Here is a 12,890-nt window from a genome sequence, read left to right as displayed (position 1 = left end):
CCATATTATGAAAGTCTACCCCATTGTTCCACAAAATAAATTATGGCTAGTGCAGACCAAGATTTATCAAGTCCAGAATCCTGTTTTCACCCAGATGTTTTCTGAGAGCTCACAATCAAGGCTACTGGTTATGATGGCTCTTGCTACCATTGGAATCAGACTCAGGATCCATCCACTGAAGTGTCCTGTTTTCAACAATGGCCACCAGATGCTTCTTAGAAACTTGTAACCAGGGCATGAAGCCAACAGCCACACCCTTGCCTCCATCTCCCACACAGAAACTGGTAATTCCTCTGCATCTGCAAGTTCCTTTAGCTCTCAGGCCTAATAGCAATTGATAGCGTTACTCCCCCTTTAAAGCTACCTAAGACAAGGGCTGCTGTCACACCAAATAAATAAATTACTTTCTTTTTCTGTTCTGAAATCACTGCTAATCAATTTCATTGGATGACCCTGAGTTCTAATATTAGGAAAGGGGGGAGGAACCACACTTCGTCTTTCACTCCATTTTTGTCGAGCATTCATTCAGTTTGGAATAGATGCTATTGGAGTCCTTTATTGTCTGCTTGAGTTTTCACCATCCTACATAAATGGAACCCCAGAGGTAAAAGTAAGCATAAGGCGTGTGGAGGCCAGACTTTTGCAGATTAGACGCTTCAAAACCCAAATGTGGGTTGTAGCCCAGCCAATGTTAAAGTAGACCCATTGAAATTACTAAACCTATGTCAGTCATATCTGTTCTTTTCAATGAGCCTACTAGGCCTAGTATTAGATACATCTCTATAACTTTATATTATAGTGGTGGAGGTAAGGCAGTCAAGAGAATTCAAAGATTCTGTGTAAAAGGAGGCATTCTAATACCCTCAAGTGAGCAGGTTCTTCATACAAATGACAAGCCAATGTTCAGTGAAACTGTATTGGATGAGACATGAATTTTCAGGTGGGGAATTGGACAGCTATTTAAGTGTTCATGGAAGACAATCTTACTCGGCTATGAGTGATTGCCAAAGAAGGAGAAGATATCCAGGACTGGAGATGCACAAAGTCTCATTAGTGGAAATGAAGTGCACAACATTGTTTCTTCCATCAGGGAAGCTGAAATTTGTAGTTCCTGTCAAGTTTCCTAGCTTCATGTTGAGTTCATGGTACTGTTTACCAGTAAAGCAAGGCAGAAGACCTAGCGAGATTCTTATGAATGAAAGAGACTAAGATAAGTATTTGAATACTGCTGCGCTAGGAAACAAAAAGACCAATGCAGGCCACTTTCAGAACAATGATGCTTTTATCCTTTTATTCCTTGTTTTGTTTATCTGCTAAACAAAGCCCTATAGATTGAGGGAGGCTTTTTATATTAACTTGTTTATTGTGAAGACAACTTTTATTCCAATTTGTATTTATAACGTTCTTAATATAGTTGGGGCCCTATACAATGATTTCCCAGCCTTAACACACACACACCCCACACACCTTCAAGCTAATTCTAAGACAGATTGTTTGTTGTTAAAACCCATTTCAAGATGGCAGACTTAGGAAAATCCTGTGCAAACATTTTTGAGAAGTTATGTCCAATTGATTTCAATGGGTCTATTCTAAAGATGTCTAAATTCAGATTCCTAATTTCCGTAGCACATTCTTTGCTCTCAAATAAACTGTGATACTGGTCACTTCCTTTTTTCGTAAGTTAAACCAAGTATGCTGATGATGAGTCAAAAGCCACTCCAAAAAGAGATACTCCCCATCTTTGATTTCAGTCATGCTGAAAAACTTTATGTTCATTTTAACTATGTTTATAAAGTCATCCATTCCAATTTCCACTGTAGTCACAGCAAAATAAACATGTTAATTTCTTGTGCTTTGCATTTGGTTTTCTTAAGATCAAACTACATATTACATTAAAGACCTAGTATGAAGCTCTATGTGGTTGTGTGTGTGTGTGTGTTTACACTGGAGGGCCAATCCAGATCAAGAGCACATGGAGAAGTTTAACCCCTCCCATCCATGCAGAATGCTGAAATCGAGAGAAAGAGAAACAGAGACAGCCCCAATGCCATATAGTAAAAGATGGGGGGGGAGGCTTCCACTGGCACCAATGGGTCCTTTCCCTCTTTTGTCACTTAGTGAGTTAGGAAGGGTAGAGGTTCTGGGGGTCAATGCAGTGGGAGGGGAAAGATTTAGCATCTACCCACCCTCTACACTGTGGTCCTGATCTGGATTGTCCTGGATTTTATTATAGTAAAAAGCGCGCACACACACACACACACACACACACACACAAAGCTACAGATTACAAATTTAACTTAACATGTAGTTTGTTCATTTTAAATCATTTATAACCTGAGTTTACACCTGCAATTCAGCACCTCTTCCCTTACTTTATCACTGCATTCCAGTTTTCCTTGAGCCTGGATCAGGAGCTGGGTGGGAAGAAGATTGCTGTAATGCCAACCCAGATGTATGAATTAAATTAATTCCATGCCCCTAAACTAACAACTGGTGGCCTGTTGCCCTGTTAGGAAAAAGATGCAGAGCAGGGATGGTTTACGGAGAAGGATTTATGTCCAATGGCTTACGGAGATTTATGTCCAATGGCTTATGGAGAAGGATTTATGTCCACTGGTGATGGCCATAGCAAAAGGATCCATCAAGGTTAAATTATTCCCATCAGCACAGCAAATCAAAAGATGGATATCATTTTAATCCAGATGTGTGGTAAGCAAAAAGTAATGCTTAATTTGCATACAGTAACTATGGAAAATGTATTAGTGGGATATTATCAGTAACTTTAACTGCGTAGCCATATAAAATCAACTAACTTCCATACAAGGTGTGACCCTCATACAGCTTATTGCTGTTTCACTGAAACATTTACATTTCAGCTACTGAAGTATAACTGAGTGTCCTAGCTGACTGATACATTATATATAATAAGAGGTTTAGATATTCATTCCTACAGTGTGTGTTCATGCCCAGCATTGGAAAATGACTCATTACTTCTTTTGGCGCTAGACAAGTTTTTAAAAATCCAACTGCTGGCTGTTCACACAGACTACACTGTATGATTTAAGTGCATTTTGTAAGCGTACTGTCCTAGCAAATGCTATTTTGGATCCCTGCAGACAAGAGTTTTTAAAAGCAGTAAAGCCTATCTGCTCTCTTACTGTAATTTTTTTAACTTGATCATCCGAAACAGTGACATGTTACTTTCCAAGCAGCCCTGAATGATCCTAGTTAGTGAATAATGTAAACAATTCTTGTAGATTGTAAAGAAAGCAGTAATTTGAGACCTCTGATGGGAAAGCTGGCTTCCCTCTGTGAATTGCTCAGTTCAAGTCAGTGGAGCTTGGAGGAATCGTTTTGAGTTCACGAATCAGAGCCTAGCTGTCTCCTGAAACTTGGCTAACTTTTGCTCTGCACCTTCTAAATGTACTACGCTGGATTCTTCAGAATAAGTGTGTGTTTTTCAACACTGCAGAGGAGGTCATGAAGGGAGATGGCAGCGCAATGTGGAATCTGATGTGGAAATACTGCATTTCAGTCAGAACAATCAGGTACCTTTTGAAACTTGTGTGCCTGCCCCCGTGGGCTTAGGTTGTTAGCAGTTTGCCCTTAGCTATGTTTCTGATGTCTTCTGACAACTATAGAGGTCTTTCATAATGGCAAGTGCTGATTTATGAAGAATATTTATCTTTCCTAACTGCTTGATTTCAACTGACATTGTAATCCCAAAATGTGTTTGCTACTTTGCAGAATTCTTTTGCGTGGAGTTGAATGTTAGAGGCTATAAAAAAATCTTTGTGAATATTTCTGCATTTACTTTTGCTTCTTTTGAGTCACAGATGTTGTGAGTGAACGATACAACTAAAAACAGCAAAAGGAATTGCTGGATCTAAATGTGCCCTTCTGTTGTATTCTCAGCCTCACTTGTATATCCTCTATGTTTAAAGGACCCTCTGTTTCAGTACAAGGACAGACTGTACAACAAGCTGGTCAGTTCATATTTGGACAATTCGTATTTGGTGTGCTGAATGTTTTTCCAAGCTCTGATACTGCAGGCTCTAGTGAAACTTATTTGGGGAGTGGCACCGTTAAGCAAGTTAATAGTGTTTACTTGCAGCGACTTAGAGGGTTCCTTCCTTATTCCTTTCATGCTATGACTTCTTTATGTGGCTGAGCTGTATATTTTGAATGGGGTGTTTTGTGTTCTTCAAGGAAATGCGTAATCTAAATAATCACAGTATTTCACACTATGTAATTATTCACTGTGCTAAAAGGAACAGTCTAGTCTGGATTTCTGCATGAACTTCCAACAACCAGTTCTGTTGTTGTTTTTAATGGAACTTGGCATTTACCATAGATTTTTCTTTCTAAAATCTTAAGAGTAAAAACTCTGAGGAAGCAGTGGGTCCCGAGGGGGGTCCATATGATGACAAAGAGATACTCATTATAGAAAGTGGGATTGATTACTTGAGCTTCTTCACAAAATGTAAATAATGGTTTGGGGTCAGATGAGGGGCACTAGAAAAGCGACTTCCTGGTGTTAATTTATATAGAAGTGGTTTCTTTTATCTTATGAATATTCATCCTTACCCTAAAGACATTAAAAAGTAACCCTCAAGATGTATCCTCAGAAGGTAAACGCTTGTATGCAAAAAGTGTGTTGCATGAAAAACAAACACACATAGTCCCAAACACTGAGTATATTGAGCATCTCAGATGATTGCATTAGTCAGATTTGCCAACAATTTTCTGGGTTCTCATCATCTTCGTGCCCAGCAGCATCACAAGGAGATAAATCTTATAATTCATATTACAGTTTTGGTGGGTATAGCCCTATAGGCAAGCATTGCACTGCTAGAACACCCCCCAGCACCTTAAAAGAACATACATCTATTGATCATGTTTTTACTGTTTGCTAAATATTTTGCTTTTATCCCAAGCCTTTCCCAAGACACCTGTCGTTTCCAAAGTTTTTAATTCTTGTGGTTTTAATATTTTAATATTATTTTGACATCTGTATTATATTTGACATTCTACTTCTGTGCACCATCCAGATATTCTCTTAATGTAGAGTGGTTTATGAATTTTGAAATGAGCTCATTTATTCTTTTAAGAGTCCTTGGCAATGGTCACCATCCGAGAAATACAAGACTTAAACCACATTGGACATTATCAGTCAAATCGGCAATTGTAACTGGGCCTAGAAACCAGTCAGCAACTTCTCTAGCTAATTTAGTATTGGAGATAGCTGCTCCTTCCTATCTGGGCTCAGATCATGAAGTGAGCAGCCATATTATCTACAAGCTAATGTTAGAAGATAGTCCAAAGTAGAGTACCTTTCACTAATGCAATGAAGAGTTTAGAAAAATGTGGATGTTTGTTTGTTTGTTTGTTATACTTATTATACATTATTTATTATACAACACCATTAAAAGCATTGCAAATAATCATTAAAGTGAAAGACTAACCAAGAATGTTTTAAATAGCTGCATAGGCTTGGTGGCATTAGAATTATATCTGAAAGTCAAAAGTAGGGATCCTTCTTCTTGCCAGAACACCCTGCTAAAAACTCTTTTCCTGTCACCTCATGCCCAGTTACCCTGGCAACCTTCCAAACTCCAGTCTCTGTTCACACCTCGTGGCCAGGGGAAGAATAGTTCACATGCATTGGCAATAATTCTCAATGGCCCTGTATTGTTTCTTAATGGCCGTAGCTTGGCTAGGTCAGTTTGCATAGGCCTAGGAATTCCTTGCCTAGTGCAGTTCTGCAGCTTGTACTTTCATCTATATTCCAATCAATAAAAAGCCTATCATTTATTAATTTCTAGGCTTCCCCCCCCCATTGTATAACAGTATATTGGACCCAATTAATTCAACACAAGAGCCATGGACCTCGCCTGCCAGCATATGGACAGCCAGTTCAGATGTGTTAGCAGAGGTGTCCCATGCTTATGGCCATCTGCCCCCATCAGCAGTCTACATTCTTCACCAATTGGAGCTTCTGTATCAGGCCCAGGGCAGCCCTGGGCACGCAGAAGCACTGGGCTTGCAGATTTACTCAAAGGGAGGTCTGGATTTTGTATCCAATAGTGGATGAACTTCAGTCACAGGGTTGTGATTATTCTGGTTGCCAACATGCACAAAATAATGAAACCTCAGTACAAATAAAAAGCAGGACTACATAAATCGGTGCAAATATTAATACTTCGTTTTAATGGTTACTACCCAGCTTTGTTGTATTGAAAGGGAGTCTTTTCATTCACTTACCATTAGGTGAATTGCACAATAGGTCTATTGTATGCCCTTACTGTGCTGGGCAAATCCATAGCTGCACAGCTATACAAGTACAAAAGCATAATAACATACGCCGCACAAGGGCGGGAATAAAATAAATTAGGTATTGAATTACCAATGTTTTTAATAGCATGGCTTGAAGTAGTATATTCCCAAGATTTGGTTTAGTGGTTATAAAAGCAGACTGGAACAGTCTGAGTCAGCAAATCCACAACCCACAGGGAATAAATTGCAGGGTTTACAAGAGAGTAATACATAGCTTTATGCTTGCATCTTAAAGTTCCATTTGCCAGGAATGGAAGAAAAGAGTCAATGGTTTGCTTTCAGTGATCCACACATCTGGAAAAAGTAAAACATTTGTTCCTTCAATATGTGAGTTGTCATGGGGTGTTTTTTTTCTCCTCTGCTAAATTTTTCCATTTTGTTTTAGGGTCCTTCCTTTATAGTCAGTGTATTGCATTTGTGGCAAAATATTTTATTTGGTTACAAATAGTACACCAGTATGTTTAATAGTAGTACTAGGTGCTAGTTGTGTCACCTAAGAACAGCATGAAGGCAAAGCTTTAGTGATTTTTCTTTTTCTTTTCTCTTTTTTAAGGAAGTGGCTCTACAACTAGGGATAGGAGAAAGTGACCAGTTCTGCTCTGTGGCATTTTGGCAGACAGTGGAATGAAGTCATCCCATAATGGCTTCTACAATTCACTCGATACTCTGTACATGCTTGAGCCCAGGGTTCAATAAAAACACTATGCCTTTGCTAAATCGGAGCGGTTTCACAGTGGTTTCCAAAAGCATGCCAAAGATATCCCTCAGATATCCATGGTTTCACAACCATATGAGTACAAAAGCAGAGTAACATAAACTGCCAGGACGAGGACACAAATTGTTAGCTTTTGAATTACAAATGGACTCTACAACCCAATGCAATGCTTTCTTGATTCATTGAGGGAGTTGTCTTGCTACTGACCCCTTGCTTTATCAGTTATGAATGAATGAATGCAGCGTGTATAATGCCTCAGGAACATCTTTGAGATGGGGTGGCCATCCCCTTCATAGAATTGTAGAATTGGAAGGAACCCCTAGGGTCATCTAGTCCAACCCCCTGCAATGCAATCTCAACTAAAGCATTCCGTGGCAGATGGCCACCCAACCTCTGCTTAGAAAACCTCCAAGGAAGAAGAGTCCACCACCTTCTGAGGGAGTCTGTTCCACTGTTAAACAGCTCTTGCTGTTAAAAAGTTCTTCCTGGTGTTTAGTTGGAATCTCCTTTCTTGTAACTTCAATCCATTGGTCCGGGTTCTACTTCCTGCTACTTCTTCCATGTGACAGCCCTTCAGATATTTGAAGATGGCTATCATATTTCCTCTCTCTTCCTGGCTAAGCATACCCAACTCCTTCAACCATTCCTCATAAGGCTTGGTTTTCAGACCCTTTGATTATCTTGTTTGCACTCCTCTGTACATGTCACAGCTTGTCAACAAGTGAATTTATTATTTCAGTCACAGACCAGTTCCAGCCCACATACAATATCAAGGAAGTCATAAAACACGACAGGGATACATTTGAATTTGCAATTAGGTATAACAGGGACAATACAGATATAGCAACAGTTAAAAAAATATATAAATTAAAACTTAATCACTAAAATATAACCTAAAATTATCATTTAAGTCCTTAATCATTATGATAGCACCCAGCTTGTCCATATCCTTCTTAAATTGTGGTTCCCAGAACAGGACACAGTACTCCAAGTGTGGTCTGACCAAGGCAAACTAGAGCAGTACTGTTACTTCCCTTAATTTGGACACTATACATCAGTTGATGCAGCCTACAATAGCATCAGATTTTTTGGAGTATATGAGGAGGACATCATCATATATGGGGCATTGCTGGGCTGTTCTGTTCCCCTCCAAGACACAGAGGGGAAAGTAAAGATTTGTAGGTGAGGAAGAACTGCTTTCGAGGCAGATGGAAACGTACAACTTTCAAGGGAGTTGGACAAGTTAAAACTAGAATACTAAAACATCTTCAAAAGACTAATATGAAAATAAATGTCTTGCATCAGTTTCACTTCCTAAAAATGAATGACATGATTTAGCCAAACTGACACATTTGCTTCCCCCATTTATTTTTACCATTGTATTACACATGTTTCAATATTCTCTTATTGAAAACAAAATGTTCAGAAGTGTTTAACTCTAGCTAGATCATGCTCAAACTGAGTTGAACTGAATAGCAAAACTTACTGAGCATGGCTTTATTCTCAAAAAGGGATGCAAACATGTTTACATTTCACTGAACTAGATTCATGTGTTTTTTATCAGCTGAACTTTTAGTCAGCACCACTAGCCTTTGGTCTTAAGCTATGCTGAAGTTCTGCACTTTCATGGAACAGAGAACTGGCAGTATGCCGTGAAACCCTAGACATGAGAAACCCAATCTAGTCTGGCTAGAGAAGTTACAGAAACAGTTCTATTATTTATTTACACAACACGTTTGCAAAGAGCTTCTTGAGGCAGAAGCATTGGTAGCACTGGACTGATAGAACTGTTTACTTGAGACACAAGAGTTATTTTGATGAAATTTGGTGAGTTAATATTCAGTCTGCTTTTTACAGCACAGGACAGTTATATGTTCCATCATGCAGCAGCAACTGAGAACAGAGGTTCTGTTAGCGTTGAATGTTTCACTAATTTTCTGCTTTGTAACTACTTCAGTTCCTCCAAAATATGTGTGTCAGGAGCACTTGTCTTGATAAAAGACTGGGACTGACTTGCTGGTGCCACAGTATGCTGCTGCTATGTTTTTGAGCATGTACTTAATCAGATATAGGAAATCATAATTTTAAAAATATTTTGTTATGGATCTCCATTATAGTTTACAGTGATAAATTATAGATCTTGCAAAATATATTTGATTCAATCAAAAGCAGTAGAATTTATGAAGATGAAATTCAAGTGTTGCAAATCCATATTTTTAGACTTCTTGATCAGGCGGCATTCTTGAGTAAATTGGTTTTTTAATATCTGGTGAGTATATGTGTGTCTATATTTTTATATTATACAATAATATAAAAATAATTTCTGAAAAGCATATTGTGCATAATCTCTTACACTTTATAGACCTTATAGTTATTATAGGCATTTTTAATCCAGTAGGATCAGATATTACACACACACAACATGCAATCAGAATACAATTGTACATAACAACCTCTATTTTTAACAGACTGGCACACCAAGAAAGTTGTTTTTACTATTGAATAACCTGAAGGAAAATGTCTAACAAATTATTCTGCTTTTTTCAATCCAACGCAGTATTTGATATTTAAATTGTATAATAATGCTTTAACTGCTTCACAATTGTTTGCCTGTGCAGAATTAGAAAGCTTCAGGTCTACTATTGCTTGGTTTGGAGTTTGTGCTAGAAATGTTACCATTATACTCTTTAAGAATTTTTGTGCTATGAACTTCTGAATTTAATATAGGCTTGAGTTAATTACACTTCAATCTTCCAGTTTAAAATTCATGCGCCTTAAGAGTGCTGTACCCTGAAATAGTTTATTTTATGCTGTTATATAGTGGCAATGAGTAGTATTCTTTTATAGCGTATCAATGTCTTCATGCTCTTATAAGGATCCTCTTCTTCATCTAAAGAAATAGCATTTCCATAAATATGCAGAAGAGACTTTTCTAATATGACATGTCTGGTTCAGTTTCTCTGGGGAGCTTAGGATGCAGTCTCGTTTTCTGGGAATTAGTTCCACTGAACTCAGAGATACTTAGTTCTGAGTAAACACAGTTGGATTGTTGCAGAAATTCTGTCAGAGAGGTGCAGACACCTAAGTCTGCATTTAGAGCATTGTTCACCTTTCCTAAAATTCGCTCAGATAAATCCCTTAAAAGATAATAATAGTTTTACCCGAAATAAAATGGTTGAAAAATGCTTTTTTTATTGTTGGGGTTTGAAGTTAAAGAGTACATAACAACAACCAAGTTATATTGGTGCCAGAAAGCTATAAATATTGGTGCTAGTTGAAACTACATTGGGAGGTTGTTCCAGAGGTAGGGCAACTTAACTGAGAAGGTCATCTCCCCAGTTGCCTTTTACCCATCTGGCCTCAGATGACAGGGGAAGCTGGGGCAGCCTTTCATGTTAGTGTAAAGGCATGTTGATGTGGTAGGAAGCATTCCGAATTTTTCTTGAAAATGGACCAGTAGTCCATGGAGCTTTTCATAATAATATTAATAATAACAATAATTTATCATTTATACCCCACACATTTGACTGAGTTTCCCCAGCCACCCCAGGCGGCTTCCAACAAAAGATTAAAATACAATAGTCTGTTAAACATTAAAAGCTTCCCTAAACAGGGCTGCCTTCAGATGTCTTCTAAAAGTCTGGTAGTTGTTTTTCTCTTTGACATCTGGTGGGAGGGCGTTCCACAGGGCGGGTGCCACTACTGAGAAGACCCTCTGCCTGGTTCCCTGTAACCTCACTTCTCACAGTGAAGGAGCTGCCAGAAGGCCCTTGGCGCTTGACCTCAGTGTCCGGGCTGAACAATGGGGGTGGAGACGCTCCTTCAGGTATACTGGGCCGAGGTTGTTTAGGGCTTTAAAGGTCAGCACCAACACTTTGAATTGTGCACGGAAACGTACTGGGAGCCAGTGTAGATCTTTCAAGACAGGTGAAGTCCCCGAGACTCATAATTGGTATCAACCCACCAGGGATCTATGGCTCACATGACACTACTCTGGTATTCTAATGCTGCATATGTAGAGCATGGTGATATGTTTAAAAATATAATGCTGTCTGAATGGATGCCTTATGTATATTTGTATGTTATTATGTGCAGGTGCTAAGGTCGCCTTTGTTACTGTACTCAGGCTCAGGCAGAAGTCATAAATTGTTCCCTTCTTATTTATACAGTCATACCACAGGTTACAGACGCTTCAGGTTGCGCGATTTCGGGTTGCGCACCACGCCGAACCCGGAAGTACCGGAAGGGGTTACTTCCGGGTTTCGGTGCATACGCAGAAGTGCTAAATTGCAACCTGTGTGTGCACAGACTCAACCCGAGCGTCCACTGTAGTTTTTTAAAAAATGGAATGTATTTCCACTCTTAAAACTGATGGTTTGGAAACCTCCAAGCAACTGCTAACAGTTTCCCTGATTGTCATAGAGCTTCAAAGTTAATATGTCAACAAACCAGTATTCTCTGGCAGTTTCCCCCTCTAGACCGTAAATCATATTAACCTAAGCAGACCTTGGGACCTTGTCTGACTATATTATTAAACAATATTCTGAAGGCCAATCTGTTTATATAAAACAAGCCTTCTTTAAATTACATGAATTGCCAATTTAAGCACAAATAGTGCTTGGTATTTTCTCAATTCTAGTTGTGCTGACAATTTTTTTTCTAACTGTAATAAATTACCCAGAATTTTCCTCTTGGTATTAGAATGTACAAATATTTGCTCAAGCCATTATTTTTCTGCTGAGTGAGTTTGATATCAGGGGAATTTGCTGGTGATGGGTATTCCGAACCAATGCATCTCAATGGCTTGGAAAGACTTGGTATAATCAAGTCCTAGATCCAGTTCATTTACATCCCACGATAGGTTGCTTGTTTAGTTCTTGAAAGTAAAAAAAGAAAGAAAGAATAAAACACATGGGAAAGGTCTCTCACATTAGAGCTTGCCTTTTCTTTTGGTTTCCTTTTTTAGTATTCCTTCTCCTTTGAAGCATAGATCTTGCTAATTAAACAATTAGGACAACAAACACTATCCGGCCACGGGTCAGGTAGAAAGTTCAAACCCCAGATGGTCCCTATCTACGCATGGCCCATCTACCAGATGAGTCCCCATCACGTTGAGTCCCCCCCCCCCCATGTTAAGCCAATTTGTTATAGTCTTAATCAAATATTTATGAGTCTTAGAGCTTTCACTAGGAAAAAAAATCAGCTAGTGCTTCACTGGCAGACATTTGCTGTATGTGTGAAGCTGAATAATGCTGCTTGTAGGCAGAATTAAGTGGTGCTGGGAAAATGTTTGTTCACTCATAAAGTGTGTGTGTGTGTGTGTGTGTGCCTGCCTGAGCAGCAGCATTCAAGCAACGTTCATAGCACAAAGCATACCATTGTACAACACCTTGGAGAACCAAGGTCAACTAAACCTAAGCCATGATGCTGAAGCCAGGCATAATTATTCATGCTATTTCCTCATGCATATATGCATGTAAAGTGTGAATAGGAGTCTATTTTGTACAAGGTGTCGGCTGTATACATGTATAGGGTACACCTGTACAGAGAGGAGTAAAAATCAGCCACGCCTTAACATACTGCTGTATTCCTTTGCTTTAAGCAATTTTCTTCTAGCTCATTTGAGAACAGTGAGCAACGCTTTGAAGAACAATGCCCGAAGCAAAGAAGCCCAGCAGTGAGGGGGAGGCAAGGTTTAGCTCTGTTCACCCCACAGTCCTTTTACCATACGGACTCTCTCCTGTCCCCCATTCACCCCACTTTGCAAAATGTACAGGGCTTCTAATTATATCTAGGGTTGTCCTAAAAATTTTAGCCTACTGAGTGCAGCATGGAATTT

At 39.0% G+C, this 12,890-nt stretch overlaps 2 protein-coding genes across 19 annotated transcripts in view; one reads left to right on the top strand and one right to left on the bottom strand.

The window, feature by feature from the left end:
* Nucleotides 1-12,890, bottom strand: part of CFAP92 (cilia and flagella associated protein 92 (putative)) — a 332,392-nt gene that overhangs the window by 109,145 nt on the left and 210,357 nt on the right. The window lies entirely within an intron of this gene.
* Nucleotides 1-12,890, top strand: part of IQSEC1 (IQ motif and Sec7 domain ArfGEF 1) — a gene marked incomplete at its 5' end in the record, with an annotated part of 298,180 nt that overhangs the window by 155,882 nt on the left and 129,408 nt on the right. Inside the window, one exon of one of the 18 annotated variants that reach the window (XM_083489206.1) lies at nt 3,368-3,548. The exons of 16 other annotated variants lie outside the window; for them this stretch is intronic. In XM_083489206.1, coding sequence (XP_083345332.1) covers nt 3,481-3,548 — 68 coding nt within the window. Of the gene's footprint in view, nt 1-3,367; nt 3,549-8,813; nt 8,879-12,890 lie in introns of those variants that run through there. One more of the 18 variants, XM_083489200.1, reaches the window with a different exon arrangement.

The sequence above is a fragment of the Podarcis liolepis genome, assembly GCF_965112155.1.
Source record: "Podarcis liolepis genome assembly, chromosome: 2".
Classification (NCBI taxonomy): Eukaryota; Metazoa; Chordata; class Lepidosauria; order Squamata; family Lacertidae; genus Podarcis; species Podarcis liolepis.
Note: the sequence above shows the minus strand (reverse complement) of the source record. Positions and strands in the feature narration are given on the sequence as shown.